The 20904-nt window shown below is 38.0% G+C and overlaps 2 protein-coding genes across 3 annotated transcripts; one reads left to right on the top strand and one right to left on the bottom strand.

Moving 5' to 3' along the window:
- Positions 1-47: 47 nt before the first annotated feature.
- LOC113751342 (protein furry homolog-like) lies at positions 48-14400 on the bottom strand. Of its 2 annotated transcripts, XM_027295317.1 has the most exons (18): positions 14243-14400; positions 13944-14137; positions 13108-13226; positions 12445-12490; positions 11962-12034; positions 11810-11867; positions 11192-11287; positions 10881-10998; positions 10544-10810; positions 9450-9551; positions 8943-9300; positions 8731-8844; positions 7774-8402; positions 7477-7673; positions 6563-6785; positions 6103-6222; positions 3707-4480; positions 48-3507 (listed from the first exon to the last, which is right to left on the bottom strand). In XM_027295317.1, the coding sequence occupies exons 2-18, from the start codon at positions 14037-14039 to the stop codon at positions 439-441; spliced, it is 6459 nt and encodes a 2152-aa protein (XP_027151118.1). In that variant the 5' UTR covers positions 14040-14137; positions 14243-14400; the 3' UTR covers positions 48-438. The 2 variants fall into 2 exon arrangements, with proteins under 2 accessions (XP_027151118.1, XP_027151119.1); XM_027295318.1 differs by lacking the exons at positions 13944-14137; positions 14243-14400 and adding an exon at positions 13464-13511.
- Positions 14401-17990: 3590 nt separating this feature from the next.
- LOC113753922 (biogenesis of lysosome-related organelles complex 1 subunit 2) lies at positions 17991-20036 on the top strand. Its single transcript, XM_027298200.1, has 2 exons — positions 17991-18203; positions 19742-20036. The coding sequence occupies exons 1-2, from the start codon at positions 18108-18110 to the stop codon at positions 20006-20008; spliced, it is 363 nt and encodes a 120-aa protein (XP_027154001.1). The 5' UTR covers positions 17991-18107; the 3' UTR covers positions 20009-20036.
- The last annotated feature ends 868 nt before the right edge of the window (positions 20037-20904 follow it).

Here is a 20904-nt window from a genome sequence, read left to right as displayed (position 1 = left end):
GCCTGCTTCACAAGTCATCAATGAGATTTCTCTTTTGATTCCAGGAGTTGATTCGAAGAAGAAAACAAAGATTTGATACAATTCAACCTTTCAAAGTCGGATGACTACATTTGAAAAATACAAAAGACAACCGTCCGAGATATTCAATCAACCTAACTCGCGAGATATTTAATCATACTCGCCCCACATCTCACAAGAACTGAATTTTTTGGGTAATCAATAATATTAGCACGCCTAACTTCATGTGAAATAAGAGTACTACAAACTATTGGTCGGTGGCAGTACGGTAGCTAGGTGTATCCTAAATATGCGAACAAAATACTACCACAATAATCAACTAATATCAGAGGCCATCTATGTACAGAAACAGCTATCTCAATTTTCAGCATTCCATCTTCCTAAAACAGAGATGCAAGGGATAATATACATGCTATGATCTTACAGATTCCCGGTGCTGGTCACAAAAGGGACCAGCCTTCTATAATCTCTCCTCCTCCCAAGTGCACAACCATCAAGCACCCGACCAAGCATTAAACGGGTGTTCTGCAATGCCAGCTCCCTAGGTGGCAAACCAGATTCAGTTGCATTTTGCATGGGGGGTGTGGAACCAGCCCCAAGCCCTAATCCCATTGCCAATTGTAATGGCCCACTTCGAGCCTTAAATGAGGTCTGCGGTGCCAGAATCTTTTCATCTGCCACACCAAGTCCATTTTCAAATGATATTGGATCGTGAGGATGAGAACCTGGCAAAGAGCTACAACTTTGCAAGAGGGCTTCCAATACACTAAGTGCCTCCCAGCACAAAGTACTCTCGACCAGTTGAGACACAATTGCATACATATGGGGACTCTGAGCTGCATCCATTGGAGTATGCTGAAGCAAGGCCTTCAGCATAAGAAGTATGACACGCTGGTATTCAACGGGCCCTTTTTCCAGGAGTCTTAGAAGGTGCCCAAAAGCTAAAGCTGAATGTTTTGGGAACCACTCATTGCACAGGAGGGGTGAAACACAACCAAGAAGGTTGTCTATGCTCTTGATCTCACCACGCGAGTAAAACATAAAAACAGTGGCTAGCTCATCCAATGATTTAGCTCTGCACCAGATAGCAATATTGGTCGCAACAGAACAAGCCTTTTGGTACTGCTGTTGGAGTGGAGAAGCAATCCCAACAACTGCATCCTGACTGAGCTGTAAGCAAAGCCAGGGAAGTAAGCCAGTGATGTGCATCAAAAGCCGTGTTTCCGCATCCCCGAATATTGAATCACAGGAGTGCACAGTGATCCGTGACAAAACCTCTATAGAAACACCATGACTAACAGTTGACATAAGCCCTTTAAGAACAAGAGGCTGGACTCCTTCAAATGCTGGTACCTTGCCATTAGAGAAGGGTTCTTGGGCACTCTTTGATTCCAAACGCTGAAAGTCAGTACCATATGATGCGCTTGTATCCAGCTCATCTCGAGGCATGCTAGACAGAAGCACATTTTCAGTCGTTCTATCGCGGAAGGATAAACGATCAATGACTCTTGAGAAGAGCTCAAGCACTTGGCAATAAACATGGACAAAATCTGTGTGCATCATAGCTACACAACCCCAGAAAAGCTGGGGGTAGAGAATTACCTTTTCCGGCTCCATATTCTCAACCATCACCTGCAATGTCAACAGGATTTCCATAATGAATCCTAATACTGCTGGTGCTGGATTTGCCAAGCATCTATGGAGGCAGCGAAGCAAAGAGACACATGCATCATTAGTGACACGAGGACGTAGTGCACGATAAATCTGGTGTGAGCGACAGGCAAGATGTCTCGATGTGCACTCCATAGCCCATTTAAGAGCCTCTGCTCCCCAAGTTTCCCGAAGATCTCCTTGAAAGAAGATAGCATCCACCATGCTCTGCACAAGGGCAGACAAGAGTGCTGCACTAGGGAGCTCAGTCCTTACAACTGTGGGGTCCTCATTCTCCCACATCATACTACCACGTTTTGACTGTACATATTTAATCAAGCTCACAACCTGCTGCTTGTTTTCTCCGTCATTATTTTCTACCTCGTACAACTCCAAGTGGCGGCCTGCAAGCGAATAGAGCAGATTAACAAGCAAGTGCTGGCAATGCTCCAACACAATATCCTCTGAACTATCCATCGAGACAAATGTGACATGAAAGAGCAAAGGCAAGTGCTCTCTGAAATCCTCATCATTCTCATAAGCGATTTCAGCAAGCAAAATCAGTGCAATGTCAGCATGAGTCAATGAATGTTGCTGATGTCCTTGCAAGGCAGATTGAAGTTCCTTTGCATTTACACCATGCATCGCAGTGCCGGAGTGCAAACCATCTTCCCCAGAGTTTGGCGTGTCAATGAGATAGTCTCCACTGTCTCGAGAGACATGACGACTCCGTAAGCTCCCTGTTGAACTGCGGACTCCCATCAATGGCCCTGACATGTTCACAAGTGAAGGAAGAAGTTGGCCAGACCGACCAGCAGAAACAGGAACAATATTCAACTCAGGCGGCATAGAACTTAGTGGGCCAGAGGCACTTCGGCCTCCAACAGCCGCTGTTCTCCAGCTCAAGCTTCCGCTCGTGTTCCTTAGTGGACCATCAAGGGATCCCCGAACCAACAAAGGTGACATGTGAGGCTGGCTGTCTACAACAGAAGCAATCTGAGTAGCAGCAGGCCCCTGAGAGAATTCCAACACAAAATTCCCATTGGCGTCAGCCTTACTAGCACTAGGTCTCATGGATTCTACGCTGTCCTCGAGCATCCGCTGAGACAATTGGTAAACCAAGTGATCAATTGTTCTCTGTGGGCATATTCGAGCTAAATATAAGCTAACTCTTTTTGCAACTGAAAAGTACGTAGCAAATGCCCCACTAATTTCTGGTGAGGCGTTTGAATCACAATCTTCAATCCCCTTTGTAATCAAGAAATCTAAAACTGGACTAATATTCCGAGGCTTGCTTGCTATTGTGCTCCAAAGCTTTTCAATTTCATCAGGGAACTGATCACCATGTCGCCATGTCACATAGTAAAGACTTTTCAACAGTCTTTCACTCCAACCCGAATCCTTGAGTTTCCAAAAATTGAGATTTTCAATCCACGGAGCCATGCAGGTAAGTACTTGATGCTGTGCAATTATATCAACTGCATCAAGTTGCCTCTGCATTATTTCTTCACAAAGTAGCTGACTCAGTTCAGGATGATCTTTTGCAAGTTTACATGAGAGTTTGTACTGGAATTGTTGATACGAGTCCGGGAGGTTGCCAACAACAGCAGCTCTATAGCTTCCTGAGCCTTCAGTGCCGTCCTCAGCCCACTCACGTACAGAAAGTGTCTCAAGCATTTGAAGGGCATCATCACGGATTTGTCGAGATGGATCAACCACCTTATATAGGATCAGGCTTAAAAGCCTCTGTATTTCACATTTAGGTATCTCTTGACGCATGTAGACCTCAGCCAGCACACTGAAGTAGCCATCAGCTACGGCAGCGTCAGAATAATAGCACTGCAAAAGACATATGAAGTGAACTTGTTTGAGTTCAATATTTAGGGCACCATCCATGACAACAAACACTCTGACAAACTGTGATAGACAAATTTAACTCTTTGCTTAAAGCCAGCTATTTACAGAGTAGCAAATGATAATTCAACCATGAAGCAGTTATTTGAAACAGTAGCAGACAGCAGGATGACATGATACTTACCTGATCAATGCAAGCAGGAAAGAGGTCCATGTTTGTAAGAAGAAGATTCTTCAGAGCCAGCTTTGCAAGGGAAACTCGAAGGTGGCCACCTCTATGCTTATCACGACCAGTTGCGCCTCGGCCACCCTCTCCTGTGTATTTTGAGTAAGATGGTGTTCTTGGATCTGCTGGTGAATAACCAAATGGGGCCCTTGGTGCTGGCTCAATGAACAAGCTGTTAATCCAAGATATAACCCGTCCACTCATCTTTCTTGCATTATCATCAAAACAAGGCCCGTACAAGAGTGAAGCCATGGCATTCATCGAGGCCCACTGGATTGCCTCAACCTGCTCACCTAATTCCTTATCAAACGAAAGTTTATCTATGGAATCTTTTGAACGGCTATGCTGAGAAGACTTGTATCGTTCAACTTCACGACGGTAATCATTTACTCCTTCTTGACTCCATGTGCTACCTGTCTCGTCACTCCAGGACATCAGCAGATCAAACAGCCGCTTTCTAGTTCTAATATCAAATTTCTCTGATTTTGACTCAACAAATTCAGGAGCCAGCGATCTTAGAACAGAAGCAAGTGCAAAACGCAGGGGCTGCATATCTTGAAAACTTTCAGAAGGAGCTGTTAATATATGTTTGGTAGTTTCTTCAATGAACTTCAAGTAATGAAGGCGAAAAACTGGTTTCCGGCTTAGCATGCCAGGCCAGATATTCTCAGAAAGTGAACGGTAAATATTGGCAATGTGGATGCGAAGTTCCTCACGACGAGACTTTTGACTCTGTAACAACAGAGGAGAAAAAATAAGTATGAACACATCCGATGGGAATTCTGTACTTGTATATTAATGTAGAAAAATAAACAGGAATACTACATCTATAGATCCACCGACAAGATAACTAGTAATTAGAACAGAAAATTAGGTGACATTTGCAGTTAAGCCATTGATTTGTTCCTGACTGGATAAAATATTTGCACTTCTCACAGTTACTATTTTGTGCTAACTAGATAGCTTGGCTTTTGGTGCTTTCCTTTCTAACAATAGAGTTAAGTCGACTTGAGAAAACTAATACTGTTGGGGTAAGGAAATACAATCATGGGGCGAAAACCATTTAATAAACCACCACTATTTAACACTCACTTATCAGGGTAGAGTTTTAGTTATTTATTTATTTGGCAAAGAAAAAGCTAAATCAAAGATGGATACTAAGATAAGGAGCAATAACCAAATGAACTGCCTTTTATTTGCTTGCCACTCCTTGCCTGCAGACTGAGCACTTATAATTCTGAATTAGTTCATTTACAAGTGCCAAGATATTAAGGTAAATGACATGCCCTCCCAAGTCCATTTTCTAAGCACGCAACTCTTCTTTGGCCCTGCCCACCATTTACATGTCACATTAAACTTCAAACAGCTAAACCATCTTGAATAGAGTTGCATCAGCATCCTGACAATTTAATAGCATTCTGTACAATATCAAGATCAGCTTCCGTCAGTTGCTTTTTCAATCTACTTAAGTTGCTATAGCCAAACAGAATACAACTTAAATTGCTTCAGTATTTCTAGGCTTTAAGGTCAAACAACAAACAGGGCAAAGAAAACCATGCTCACCAAAAAGGAAAGGGAGAAAAGAGGAGATATGAATGAAAAACATCAAACAATGACAAACCATCAGATCAAATTACGTTCACAAAAAAGTTCCTGAAAGAAGCTAGGTACAGACAAAGATGGCACCTTTCCCTATATCAGGGGCACTTCTGACTAAAGCTTCTGTATTCAGAAGAATTTCCAAAATCCTGTGATTCTCCATTGGCTTATTTATTTAAAAATTAGAATCAATCTTTCTTAAGCTTTCCATACCCTTAATTTTTTATTAAAGACTTAGCACCATCTTACTTCTTCAACATGCTTTGTTACTGCAAAAGTTCGAGTAATATGAGCATTTTACCAACGTGTAAAATGGGTTACAAGGGATCATTCTTGTCATTAAATTCCTTTTGACAAGGAAAGTCAATAACCTGATTGAAAAGTTAAACCAGTGGCAAAAAAGAGAACAACAAACTGTAACTTTGCACAGGTCTTTGGGTAGCTATCCACAAGCATCAGCCAACTGCTTCATAGTTGTGAACCCAGTCACACTAACATCAAAGAAATTTACGTGACACATGGACCAACACTGAAGGAATGCCAAATGCAAGTTAACCATAGAGTGTCTAAGAGCATTGATCTGTGGTTTTATGCATAACTCCCTCCCTCCCCCCCCCCCCCCCAAACAAAAAAAACCCCAAAAAAAACCAAAACAAACCCGTGGACAAAACAAACTTGCTGGTGCAGTCAAGTTGCAAAAAATTAGGAAGGACAGAGAAAAAGAAGACATTGTACCCTAAGTGCCATCTTAGTACCTTCCACTTTGGTTTTCCTTCAGTTTCAAGAGAAACTTCATCGATGAAAGATGCAAGTTCACTAAACATGACTTCACATATTTCCAGATGTGAGTGGCCAAGAGCCATGGTAGCTGCATGCTGCAACAAAAGAGACAATGAACCGATTGACATATTAGCAAAGCATAAACAACCAAAGAAATTTCTTTTTAAAACTTCTGCAGGTTGGAAGAAGCTTCGAAGTCTACTTCTTATCCAAATTCATGATCTGAACCATTCTATAGAATCTATATTTTTGTTGGTAATTGTTTTGTAGGCACCATAAGAATGCCAGTGACTCACAAATGATTAAACAATTGAGTCTCAGACCTTGTGTACTTGTGGGTCCATTTATACAGTAATTTGCAGGTGCTTTTGTTGTAGACTCCAGATTAGACAAAATCCTATGAAATCTGAAAGAATACAAGTAGCTACTACTCACTACATGTGCTTCCGAACCAGCCTTCAAGGAAGGAAAAATGAGGTGAAATAATTCTTTTGTTGCTGCTGAACCGCCACCTTCCCTGCTATCCGGCGGACATGAGCACGCAAACATTGCATACATCAGCCACTGATCTAGTTTGTTATCTGTATCCTGAGATGGATGGGCTTTTCCACCCAATTCAGCAGGCGTAACGTGAGCAAGGCGCTGAATGACTTCTAACCTACAGATAAACATTAAATCAATATCAAATTTGCAAATTTGTTTTTCAAAGTCACTTGTATACGAAAGCAAAATACAAAACCAGTAATCCAAATCTTTACAAATTCCATCATCAACGAGACCAAAGTACACATTTATCTCAAGAATTCTAGATGTCAAGAAAAGGCAACCCTTGGTCCACCAGCATGGTTGCTTCATTGCAAAACCAGCAGGTACAGTAATAATGATGGGGCTGAAAATGATCTGAGCAAAGTGGAAAATCAAATTATCCAAACTTGGCTTGATTTTCTGACAAGTTCTCTGTCCATGCCAGACATGATTGGTATGTGAATTTGTAACAGAAAAGCTAATCTCAAACTTACTGAACGATTTTTTAAAAGCTAAAACTGGAGTCAGGCATCACGCATCTAGGATCATCAGCCATCCATATAAGAAGAGGTTAAGACAAATCAGGATGTCCAGTTACAAAACCTATAATCCAATAGCACAGAAACCTTGAAGAAGAGAGAGAGATGTGCATATAGGGTTAAAAGGTCCAACAATATAACCAATATGCAAATCAGTAAGGTCCTTGAGAAAATATCGCTTCAGGGACAAATTAACCTAAACGAAACCAATGGGCCATAAGCGATAAATACGGATTGCATACATTTCCAGAATAAAGATGGTGAACAATATAGCAGTATACTTACTTAGCTTCCTGAACAGAACTTGGACAAAGCTCAGCAGCATACTTCACAAGCTCGCTCAGGCAATGAGCCCATCTGTTCTTGTCAGGGCTCTCAAATAGTATGGACTGGAGAGTGACATCAGGAGGTACAGCATCAGATTCTCGTCTCAAATCAAAAGGCCGTCCAGAATCCCAGTAACAGCTCTGCACAATATCATCCTACAAAAGACATGTTGTGTGATTCTTTAATGTAATAAATTAAAAGAAATAAAGCATACAAGAATACTTAAATGTCATCTAAGTAAGAAAAGGCATTCACCCCATTTTCTTCTAAAACATCAATTAAAAATATTGGCTCAGCATCCTTTCTCAACAAATGATCTGATCGCTCAACTACTGAAAGCTCTCGTATATCATTTCGTAAAGCTCTAACACAACGAAGCAACTCCAATGCCGTGTGCCTGATCTGGCTATCAACAGAACTTAAGAATATAAGACCAACTGCATCTATCTCTGAAGCACGAAATTCAATTGCTTCTTGAGGTTGATGGAAAGAAGACTTTTTGAGTCCTTCATTTCTCTGGAGACGTTTGACATCCATGGTATCAGATTCAAACTTATCATCAGCCAGACAAGCTCTCCAGAACCGCATGAGTTCCAGAAGGCGCCCTAGTGATGTTTGAATAAGAAGAGGGAACTCATCCGGGAGACGCAAAATAAAATTTGCCATCCCTCTCATTACTGCAAAACGGCGATGGGGAAGATACCTCACAATGCGATTGAGTACTTGTACAGCTTCTTCTCGAACTCCAGGATCAATACTGATGCCATGTTGAGGAATTATTTCAGTAATTTTATCACTTCGGCCTACTTCTTCAATCAGATATGGTATGCACTTAAGAACTGATCGGAATAGATATCCCTGAGATTTCTCCTTAGTTACAGAATCTGTGGAAGTAGACCATCAATATCTTAAAGGCCAATTTGTCAACACAGTGAAGAAATTAACAAAGAAGAAGAAGCAGAAGAAGAAATTCTAGAAGTTTGAAGACTGACAACCATATTCCTAAAGAGTTATTCTATGAGAAGATGCATGCAATACAAGCAACATTAAGGGAATAGCTTAAGTAGTAAAAAAAGAAGACTCAACAAATGAATAACTATACAAAAGATAAAATACAAGGAGAAAGGAAATATGATCTGGTCTATAAGATAGAAGAACATAGACAGACCAAAGTAAACAAAATAATACTAAATTTTGGTAGGTAACCAATACCGATTGCAGTCCTTGAACAAGTTAAAAGGGCTTGACTATATGCTCTATGGCAGGATCTCAGAATAGATTCAATTGCAGCCTTCACTTTTGGAACATAATGCCCAACGCCCTGAACTGTCAAAGTGAAACAATTTCATAATTAATCTACACGTTTCAACAACAATAAAAAGATAATAGATACAGAGTACTTGATGTGTAACTCATCATTTTACCATGAAGAATTTCCAAACCAACATGCTGGCTTGTAGGGGACATGACAATGGCAAGCAAAGCACGAAGTCCAATAACCTTTGCTTCACTTAAATTATCTTGCTTCAGTAATTCCAATATCATATGGTTCATAGCAAAATCAAGGTTATGCTCCGCAATGGTGACACAAAATTCTACAAGTTTATCATGTTGGATATCCTGTGTAAGCATTCCTTTCCTGATACTAGTCAAAAGCTGTGAAGTTACACTGTCCAGATAGTCCCACACACGATTTGGAGGTTGAGAATCTCCATGAACACTCAAGTAAAACCTCAAAACTCGATGCAGACAATCTAGGGCCATGAAGCGATGGTTCTTATCCTGCATAAAATATCCAATTATATTTTTGTGGACCACCAAAAGCATGCCAAAACAATATCTCTTCAGGCCTTGACAGGGCAATGATCAACTGATGGAAGAAAAGAAAGGGAAAAACAGCCCTGGTCAAGATTAGATGAAGCATAGCTCACCTTAAGATGTTTGTATAGTTGTTCCATGTGGGTACCAAAGTTGTTGAGGAAAACACTAGGATCGCCGAGACAAAGAAGAAGTGTCACCAAAGGGTAACCAACCTGAACATAGAAAAACTTTCTAGGTTCAGAAAAGGAAATGAACCAAAGAAAAGCATTTGTAGAACTAGGACTAAAAGAAAATTGAGTGTCAATTTGTTATTTCTTAAGGAACAGCCAACCAAAAAGTCCTTCATACTATCAACAATAATAACCAATCAAATTTGCTTAGAAGGACATACTACAACCAAGAATCAGCATTATGTGCTACCAAATTAGTTATTGAATTTCTCTTTGGTATGAGTTATCAAAGGCAAAATTACAACCAAAATCCTTCAAACTAATAAGATTCCATGATACCAAAAATTCTACCTAATAGGAGAACTATCAGAAAAAAAAAAAGGGATGGTTTAGTTAGTCGACACTATGGACAACCAAATTTCCCTGTCTTCTATCTTTTTCTTGACGTGCACACACACCAACAGGTTTTCTTGGAGAAACACCTCTACCAGAGACATAAAGCATTAAAGAAGAAAAATTGTCCATCTACAACAATATAAATTATAAGAGATGCATTCACAAGAACTTAAAGCCAAAGAAACCACTTAGTCAACATCTTATATTAGTGAACAGGAATAATGCATGGCACTAAAATAATCAGGCATAAGATCTCCAATAAAGTGCAGCATGTTTGTTGGTTTTCCTGACATTCAGCAAAAAACTGAAGAGTAGCACAAACAAGAAAAAGAATTCAGTTATATACAATTAATCTTATCTGTATAACCTTGTCCCATCACTAAAATACTTCAGTAACATCGAGTTTAATATCGTAATTCAAGTTTTTCCAGCAGGCCTTAAAAACTTCATAAAGTCCTCCCTCCCTCCCTCTCTTTCTTCTTTCCCCACACTCTCCCCTCTCCCCTTTCCCTTCATCCGCACATGTCAAAGCTTTTTAGAAGATATTTCACTTCAAATTACAAAATGAACATAGATCCCAGAAACTAAACAATATAAAAGAAATAGAAGGCAAAAATAAATGCTTTTCATGTACTTACAGATATATGCTTGCTCTGTTTATCCATCCAATACATGAGGTGCTGCCTAATGCGTGCAACAGCTTCATACCAAAGAGTAAGAGCAGGTTCCACACCTGAAGGAGGCCATTGACCTTTTCCTCCATCTGCAAGTGGTGCTAATATGTTCGAAAGCATATTGCACAAGGCATGGTGAAGTTCACTTTTTCGTTTATGGGGTGCACGATTAAGAGGATTAGCCTTTGCAACAAAGGAAGCTGATGCATTCAATCCACCCTCCGTTTTAACCTGACATACATCTTATCGTTACAGAAATTATTTCATTCAAAACTGACCAATAACACAAATCCAAACTTACCCCAAGCTTAAGGTAGCGCATCCCATTGATAATACAAAGTGTTTCACTTCGAGCAACACTGGTATCTATCCGACGAGTATTCAGTTCCATGAAAAAGCGCTCAGTCACAGAACTAAATCTGTTAAGACAAAGAGAAACTGTTAAAAATTTTTGGGGAAATATCATGATCACATTTTGAAGATATTGGGGGAAACCAGTTATTAAGACCTGCCCAAGTTAAATTTAGAGTATCATTCAAACTAACTTGAACTATACTAACAACAAATGGATCCAGCTCTATTTACAGTCAGTTTAATTGATATTCTGTTTACCTGATCCGAGACAAAGCACCAAGGAGCTGCGCAACGAGATCCAAAAGAAGGCCCCTCAGATCCACCAAAGAAGGATACTCAACCTGGCTAACAACCCTGCAATAACCAGTAACTATATATCATGCAATGACTGTGCACGTCATAAGCCAACAAGTGAAGAGCATTTATTCCCAAATGCTGGTCCAAAAAAATGCTAAATCATGATAGTATGGCAAAGATAGCAATTCCAAAAACTTCATTTTTAATCACACATACAACAGCACTAATCTCATCCTTATTAAATATTATTCAACACCACTCAGTTCACTAATTGGTTCAGCTTGAAATATGAAATTCAACAAGCGAACAATACAAGCTCCTATTGGTTAACAAAGTTTAAACATTCTGAAGGCATTCCACTCTAAACTACAATATTTGACTTTCTAACTCGTCTCAGGAAATAAATCAAACAAGCTAAGAACCTTTTACCCAATCCAAACTAACACAGGCAGACCTTCTAAGACACTAGAGACTTAAGAAACTAATTAACAAAATAAAAATGAAAATTTACTCTACCAGGAACAAGAATCTGACCATGGAGTTCTACTATATAGAAAATTCAGCTACATTAGCTTTTACCTGTCTGCGTTGATTAGCCAGTCGAAAACAAAATTTTCAAGTCCAATCCAGAGCTTCTCTGCAGCAAGATAAGTTAGCATAACAGAAGAAAAGAACAGCGCCCCCCCCCCCCCCTTTTCTTAAAAAAAAAAACGACAGGAACATGTGAAAACCTGTAAGTCCCTCTTGTGGGCAACACTCCACGAAGCGGATGCATGCTGAGCAAAAGATGCACTCCACAGCTAGCTGAAACACAAATTACACAGTCAAGCAAGGTATCTGTACTGTAAAAATAAACATTTCTTTACTTTTGGTCTATGTGCCACCTAATAGCCCAAAGTCATCATTCAAATATATCCTGTGAATTGGGCTTGCAAATTTTAGGAAAGCAAGAACAAGCAAAAGTAGCAAAAAGCAATATTCAACCAATTCAAAATCTAAAGTTTAAAGAAAACTGTCCCTTTATGTACATGTGAATCTTTTGTGAATGGGCTTAATATCATTGTTGCCATTAGAAGAATTATGCAGTTGCGTTACAATGTATGCTTGTGACCACATGCAGGAAATTATAGGGCAAACAGCAATTATTGCATGTAACAGACACATGCATTCTTTTGCCTGCATCTCTGTTATCAACTCATTGGACACGGACAAACCTTTCTCTGAAATGTTGATGCATCATTTGCTCCTTTGGGAGATTCACTGCTAGCAATAGAAAATTGTAGAAGATCAGAAATGCAATTTTTGAAATTATCTTCACTAACAAACAGAAATAAAGAGCATCAGCCTATCTTAAATTTAAACGAGTCCAGCAGCAGCTAATAATTCCTAGGGAACTTGTGTTGGAGAAGGAAACAAAAAACACCAGTACTTACACCTTAACTCCAAAGAGCTCACTCTTCAAAGTTCAATAGATTCATTCAGAAAAAAGAATGCAAACCTGTTATACTGACACAAACATCTCCATTTGACTAAAGAATCTTCCAGTTAAGGTGCAGGAGTTAAGCATGTATTCCATTTTATTTGACAATGCTTTTCTTTGAATTTTCTTTATTATTCATCAGGAAGTTAATTCTACTAATGGAAAATAATTGTGGATTATCTGTCTTCTAATTTAAAATTTTTGGCCTTCAAGAGAAAATAAACAAATATAATATGTCCCGTTCAAATATCAAAAGGTATATAGTCATAATAAGAAAAATTGTTCATCAACTTTTAATGGATAAGGCATTCATTATAGGAGCATCTCATGATTAATAAACAAAAAGCGAGTAGCAATCTATATCCCATAAAACCTATAATTAAAAGCTATAAATAACCTTTCTCTCCAGCGCAAAAGGGCTTCCAAAAGAGGCACAGGTGTATGTCGTGCAACCATAGCCAAAGAATCCAATACTTGCTCATAAGCTGGGTCTGATGGCCGGAGGTATTGTCCATCCTGTAACTCCCAAGGCAAATGAAAAAAATAAAACTCAGAAATGTAACCAAAAAATACAACTAGCTTTTTCACGCCCCACAAATCGAAAAAAAAAACTCCTACATTCAGAAACATGTATAGAGTACTAGTAAGTTTACAAGCTCCACAATCACTAATCTAACTAATATGAGAGTAACAGAGATGAACAAAGCTAAGCAAAAGTGGCAGACTGAATATAGACAAATAATTGGAAAATACCTCTCCTGACCTTTCTTCCAGGCATCATTCTTCACTTAAGCTCTCAAGCAAACAACCACTTCATAGATATCCCTAGTCATAGACTTGTTTTGCTTTATCTGCTTTCTTTCTTATTTGAATAGTTGCTCTCCTATAAATTGCTACTTTCCAAAGCCCTTGCTCAAACAACCTAACCTTTACTTCATATCACTTGCATAGCAATGATTATCCAATACTCACTTCTAAAATGATATTAACCACTTATTTCAAACATATATACATATACAATAATAACAATAACAATAACAATAACAATAACAACAAAGACTTATGATTTCAAATTCCAAATCCGGAATTATTTCAAATACAATCTCTAGAATGGCCTGCCCAAAAAATATTTGAAGGACAGGAACAAAAGTCGACTTTATAAACCAGCCGTAACAGTTTAACTCAAATGAAATTCTCCAATTCCGGATTTATATGAAATGCAAAAAATCTTACTTGAGCTTGAGCAGTTTCGATGCGACGCCGGGCAAGCGGAAGAAACCGCTGCAGCAACGCATCAACAATCAGCTTCGCAGCACTCCCAGCCTTCATTTTACTCCGCTTAACAAAACGGCCCTCTCAATTGCTTTCAACTTTAATCTTCCAACCCAACGTGTTCATCTTATACGTGATTCCAGTTTATTATCGCACTACAAACTCAAAAAAAATTAAAAATAATAACCATATAAAACTCTAACGAATTTAGATCATAGGCTAAATTAGAAATAATACAAAATTAGGGTTTTAGAACTAACCTGGACACTACATGTGGAAAGGTCATAATGCTTCTGAAATTAAGATTTTATCGTAATTTTGATGAATCTTCTTCCTCTTCCATGTGGGTTTCATAGTCGGGAAAGTATCTCGTGGCACTATCGTTCCTCTCTGGCCATTTGCTGTACGGATTGGTCGACCAAGCGAACCGGGTCAAATTTAAAAATAAAAAACCAATTTCTTATTGGAATACTGAACCGGTTTAGGTTCTCTCAGTTAGGCTAATTCCATTCGTCAATTGAGGGGGCGTTTGGTTCGCAGCTTGGAATCGGATTCGGATTTGGAATCGGATATCCTGGGTTTGGAATGAGACCTTTCATTCCAATACATCTGTTTGGTTCAAGTATCTGAAATGGGTATCATTACTATACTTGATGTTTGGTTCGTTGGTTCTTTCGGAATGGAATCTAATAAATTTCCAATTTTAACCTTACCTGTAAAATTGACAATAAACCTTGTCTTAGAGTTTCAAAAGAAAAATTACATAAATCTTATTAATAATCTTGTCATATGTTGGGGAGAGTTATGCAGGTTTTTGTATTTTTAAGGGTAAACAACAAAAAATCCCCCTGTGGTTAAGCAATCATACATAAAAACCCCCTGTGGTTTCATATCATACCAGTCGATACCCCGTGGTTTGAATTAACCTGAAAAGTGGACGAAAATCGTCAAAACAGACGGAGCTGAGTGAATAGACGAAAATAAGGGGGAAACCCGCAAGCGGGTTTCAGGCAGGCTATTTAACAAATTACTTAAAAAAAAAAAAATTTTACATGCAAGCTGCGTTGAGTTGCACATGCCCATCGGAGGGCCCTAGGATGCCCAGCAAACCTCCCCTCTCATCCTCACCCTTCAGGTGAGGGTTTGAGAGTATGTGTTTGATATAAATAGAACAGAAACGCAGCTTTTAGTCATTTTACATAAGGGGGAAACCCGCAAGCGGGTTTCAGGCTATTTAACAAATTTATAATATTCCACGGTCTGCACTTCTAATCTTGCACCAATATGAAGTAGGTGGGTTTCAAGTGATAACTCAACTCACAAAATCAATGGTTTGAGTAACGCCTAAATTCCAATTCGATTTGCGAGTGGGGAACCTTTGGTGATATGATGCAGATCCGTACTTCATCCTATTGATACAAATCTGATGCTTATTGGTTTTGGATTCTTTTGCATTTTTTGGGTTGCATTTGAGATCAGCATTCAAGAAGATGATGGAATAAACTATGATTTTCATTTTGACCCCACAAAGTCAATAGCGGAAGACAAAACAAAAAAGAGCCAGAACCCACAAAAAAGAAGCACTAAAGCTCAAGAATCATGAAGATCTGCTAACTGCTAATATCAGAAGAGAAAACAAAATAAGAAAAGTGTGCAGATTTGCCGGACCGTACAGAAAGCATAGTACGTACTGCTCCCAAGAGCAAAAAATCTAAAGAAACTAGAGATACAAACCTTTTAAGGAGCAATCTACAAGGGAAATGGAAGATTGAGAATCAGCAGAAGAAGATCCACTATTGCACAAATTATTCTTGTTTATGGACTTGGAGAATAGAGAACTTGGAACAAGAAAACAAACAGAAGAAAACTTGCGTACCTCTCTAGTAGCACAGATGTGGTTTTCATTCGTTTTTTTTCTTCTTCCCACGGCAAAAGCTCCAGCTTGTCGTGTTTTTAAGGGGTAATTAGGGCAGAGAATTGGGGGGAGAAAGGCGACGGAAATAATGAAAAAGAGAGGAAGAAGAGGGACCGGGAATAAGATTTGGGTTTTGGACAAAACCCACGAACTTAGTCAGGAATGGAGAAATGACATATTTTTAGATATCATTCCAATATTTCAATTCCAATACCAGTAAACCAAACATGAGTTATGGGGTTTATTCCATAACCCCATTCCGATACCCTCTTACCAAACGCCCAGTTGCAAGCGCCGTCAACTACTTTTCCTTTTCTTTTTCCTTTCTATTTATCAGTTTCTTGATTTTTTTGGTATTTAATTTCTTCAAATGCAAAAAAAAACTATCAATATTTTCAATAAAATAACTAATTTCCACCTCCTTCTCTTATTTTGCTATTTCTTCTATACCATCCTTTAGTAATCCTATTTTGATGCTTTTATCCCAAATGTAAACATGTATAAAATACACAATTTTTTAATTTTCTTTCTTAAGACCCCAATGTCCAATTAAGTCCATTTATCCAACTATCCTAGACATTTACCCATCCCCTCTCCCGAATTTTGGTACAATACAGTGAAAAAAAAATATCTTACTATATATAAAAGAGGATAGAGAGATTTGTGTGAACAAATTGTGACTTAATATATTATAAAAGATACTCTTATTTTAAAAAAAAAATTATAGCATTTTAACTATTCACTTCCCTACAATCACTCTACAATAAAAAAAATTTGAACTTTTTGAAATTACTACTTTTCAACAAAAATGATTCTAATCCTTTTAATACTTTTTATTAATTACACACATATTGGGCATGCTTAAAGCACTCGAAAATTGAATGAGAGGGTGTTTAGCAACATGGATTTACTATTAATGTGTTAAAAAAAGTTTACTAAAGAATAAATTTTGAACGCGCGTCTACTTTATACTTCCAATATGGTTATGCAAATATAAGAAAATTTTCTTGAACTTCCCTAATCTCTATGGATGGTGATATCGTAGTGGCATGGTTTGCTTTCTTCTTCCTTATTAAACTAAAACTAAAATTGATTTATTTATCAAATACTGTATAATTTTTTTTTATCAAAACTAGTATGTAAGCATCACCTTTCTTTTTTTAAAGTGGAATTAGCTCAAAACTTGACATCTTTATATTTGGATTTTAATCAAAATAATATTTTCCCCCTTTTTAAGCTAAAAGCATGTTTGCATATTGAAAACCAATAATGCACTTATATGTTAAATTATTCACACATGTTTGAGAGACCTTAAACTTAAAAAAAAAAAGGAAAAAAATCAGAGTAAGTCACAGTCTTGCTACTTGAGAGAAAAAAATATGTATAAAAATCAATTATTCACATTCATTCTAATTTGAAAAATATTGAAACATATTTATGCTTGGCATCTTATTCTTCATATCAATAAGCAAATACCTCTTTTTTATTTTGATTTGATATACTTTTGAAAGAATCCTAGTAGATAATTCGTTTACAACACCAATAATTTGCCTAATTGGATAGCTGATTTCCTTTTGAGATTTATTGGACGTATCACTAGGTACAATCTTAGATCTAAATGAAACCTATTAGTATTATTATTAATTTTTAATGAGTTTGAGTCTTTATTTTTAAATCCAAACTGTATTTATATTCAAATTCTGTAAAAGAATCATGGTTTAGATAGAGTTTCAATTATACAAAATAAACCTACTAGACCCATAATTGGTTGATAACATTTCAAAAAATATAATAGTTGGTTCACAATATTTGATATTGTTAGTTTGTAGTTCTTTCAACATTCCAGTGTTAATTTTAATTGAAAATGATAATTGAATTATAAAAATTATAATATTTAAAACCCATATATATAATTTTTTTTTTAAAATTTTAACGTGTACTTGTATATTGCAGGGGGAAAAAAAAATTACGCTACCCAGATTCATTCGGGTATCGAGTCCTGGTCTAAAAATTGGGTACAAATAAATTTAATGGGTTCAAGTCTAACCCACCCATTAACATGCCTATAATCAATTTAAACTTAGACAAATAGTGGCCAAGTCGGCTTTTCTCTTCACCCTATTCCTTCCCAAATTCCATCTGCTTCTCCGGTTCCCAACTCCTGCCTCCCCTCCCATTCCCTTCCCAAACAATCTGCAGCAAGCCCGTGCATGGCTTCTGGAGCGGAGAACAAGAGTGACCAGCTGGCTGAATCGCTCAACGATCTCTTCATCAATGTTTCTACTATGGTCAAGGGCGAGCTTCAGGTACAGTTCAGATAGCTCGCTCGATTTCTTTTAAGAATTATATGATCTTTATTACTTCTTTCTGTATAATTTTAATAAGCTTGTGGATGTATCTTGGTTCAGAGTCAATTTGTATAGTAAATTTGTGATATCGTGGCTGATAATTTTTCGGGAGAGGGTTAGGAGGATTTAACACAAACAAAATTTCCAAGCTATGAAGGCCATTTTATTTGATACGCCACAATAAATTTAGGCCCATCACCCAATAATATCTAAAACAGTACCTTGAAGGTGCAGCTGCTAGGCGGTCTTAGCATTCTTGTTTTGTAATTTGTTATCTTCTCGAGGCAGAAGCCTTAATTGGTTGATAGTGAATACATGTTGTTATTTGCATTTTTTTAGCTGGAATACGTGATTTGCCAAGCAACAGGCAGTATAGTTTTAGCAAGATGGAGGGGAAGTGGCTCAGCTTGTCTAGAAATAATGGCATGGTTTATGGAGGCCCGAGTGTTTTGAAAGGTAAGGTATCGGGAATGAATGGAGGGAAAGTTTTATGGGGAATCATTAAAACGCTGTTGCACTGAGATGAAAAGGGTTATAGCGGGAGTTGGTAGTTGTTGATGGTGGGTGGAGCAGTGAGGCGGAAGAATTTTGTGTTGGTGATGCTGTGAGATGGGGAGCTGCATGTCTTTAAGTTTTAGAGTCCTTGGACTTAGTGTGTGGGGTGTTGAGAAAAGAGTTGGGTAGAGTAATGGGAAAGGGGAGTGGTCTTGGGTTTGAGGTCTGTTTGATATTTAAGGAATTTTTTAAAATGCTTTTTCAGGGACTTGACTGTACTCATCGCATGTTTATACTTGAACATATATGTTTTAGCAAATCTAGCTATGAAGCGGATTTGAGGTTGACTTAGAGTATGGAGTGACTTGATGAATGCCAGCCTGCTACACAGAGGGGCATCTTCTGAAGCATCTGTGATTAGGATTAACCTCAAGGAAATTCAGCTTTCTAGGCCATCATTCTTTATCTAAATCCCAAAGAATGTTTTATGCTTCCTTGATTTGGTTAGTCACTTTGGGATTTGCTGCTAGATACTCTTATAATGTGATTGTGAGAGTCCGAAGATATGCATTCAGTGAATACCAGGCAGCCGTCATGTATTGGGAATAGTTTCTTCCACCTAGTGTTTAGAGTCTTATGGTTGAAAATTGAGCTTGTTATGATAGAGAAGAGTAAATGCCCCAGAAGCATATGATCTCAGACAGTTACAATTATCTTAACGGTTACATATGTATTTGTCTTTGAATCTTTGAGATGGATGGTATGCTGGTAATGGGAATTTGTGCAAAAAATGTTCTACTTGGAGAAATGTTGTAAAGTTAGTGAATTTTCCTGGTAAATTGCGTTTCCCTGCATTGTAGATAAATCTTATTTTTATGCTTCATTAAGCTATATATGGATGTCCTTATTTTCCTTTCTCATGCTTGTACATGTGCGTGTTGTCTAGATTATGCAGTAGCTCTTTTTCATTCCACCCTCTTCATGATGATATTGTGCCACAGGGAACGAACAATCTATTGGAACTGTTGGAGAAAATGAATCTGAGAGTGGCAGAAGAGTACAAAGGTTTTGGTGATGTGGCTTCTGGATTGAGAGTTTTCATGGATCAGCTGAAGTCCAAAAGTGGAAGCTTTGACGAGTATGTTCAGCAGATTGATTTAATAGAGCGCCAAGTTACAGAGTTTGAAGCTGTAATTTCTATGCTCGATAAATATGTTTCTTTGTTAGAATCAAAAGTACAATCTGTGTACCAAACCCCACCACCATGAATACAATTACAATTTTTTCTTCCTGATATTTGATTCTGATTCTACTTAATTTGCCTCTCTTCTTTTTGCTTGTGTGCGCTCGCGCAACATCCTACTTTCCCAAGTGAAAACGTGTTTGCCTTGGTGATAAACGGGTGCATGACTTCCAGATTATGGCCTTCGAGACGTATGATATATTGGTCTAATCATGCCTTTGCACCCCAATTGATTTCCAGAAAGCGAAGGAATGGCTGACTCTCCTGTGCAAGTTGGCCACCAGGTGAAGCCTGAGGTGCAGTTGTGATTAAGTTCAAACCACGATCCAATATCCATTGACCATTAACCAAGAAAAAATGGTGTCAAGGAACAAGGACACCCCGAATAATTGAACTATTTTAAACTACTACTTTCCAACCAAAAAAAATTATTATTTTCATATATTTTTATTAGTTGCACATACTTGAGTGTGTAAAAAAAAATTGAAGGAATAAACACAACCCAAAAAATTTAAAATTAATTCATTTCAATATCTTTTTATTAGTCGCCACGCACCTGGGTTTGTTAAAAAAGAGCGAGGGAATAAGCACAATCCCCTTATTATCAAGAGAATTATAAAACTTTACTTGGACGTAGGTCAAGAAATCAAACTCCCTTGCTTATGTTCTAAAACATTCAGATTTTTTTTTAAATATTAATAGAACGAGTACATAGACACATGTTTGATTTGGCAGTAGTTTAGTCCCTCCTAATTGTTTTGGGACCTCTGCAGCTCCCCCAAATATAGAATAGTGTGGGTGTCGGTTACTTTTTTTTTGTTTTTTTGTCAAAAATGGGGTCGGTTACTTGGTGGGCCCAAGAAATGGATAATAGCCGGGTCGGACTATTCACGCAATTTTGCAGCTCCGGAAGTTCCCAAT

This window comes from Coffea eugenioides, chromosome 11, assembly GCF_003713205.1.
Source record: "Coffea eugenioides isolate CCC68of chromosome 11, Ceug_1.0, whole genome shotgun sequence".
Lineage (NCBI taxonomy): Eukaryota > Viridiplantae > Streptophyta > Magnoliopsida > Gentianales > Rubiaceae > Coffea > Coffea eugenioides.
This window is presented reverse-complemented; position numbering and strand designations above follow the sequence as displayed.

Coding starts and splice junctions, on each gene's coding strand:
- LOC113753922 (XM_027298200.1), top strand. CDS start 18,108: ATGGCTTCTGGAGCGGAGAACAAGAGTGACCAGCTGGCTGAATCGCTC. Junction 18,204..19,741: donor TGGTCAAGGGCGAGCTTCAG/GTACAGTTCAGA, acceptor ATTGTGCCACAG/GGAACGAACAATCTATTGGA.
- LOC113751342 (XM_027295317.1), bottom strand. CDS start 14,039: ATGAAGGCTGGGAGTGCTGCGAAGCTGATTGTTGATGCGTTGCTGCAG. Junction 11,868..11,961: donor CCCACAAGAGGGACTTACAG/GTTTTCACATGT, acceptor ATCTTGCTGCAG/AGAAGCTCTGGATTGGACTT. Junction 8,845..8,942: donor TGGTTTGGAAATTCTTCATG/GTAAAATGATGA, acceptor TCACTTTGACAG/TTCAGGGCGTTGGGCATTAT.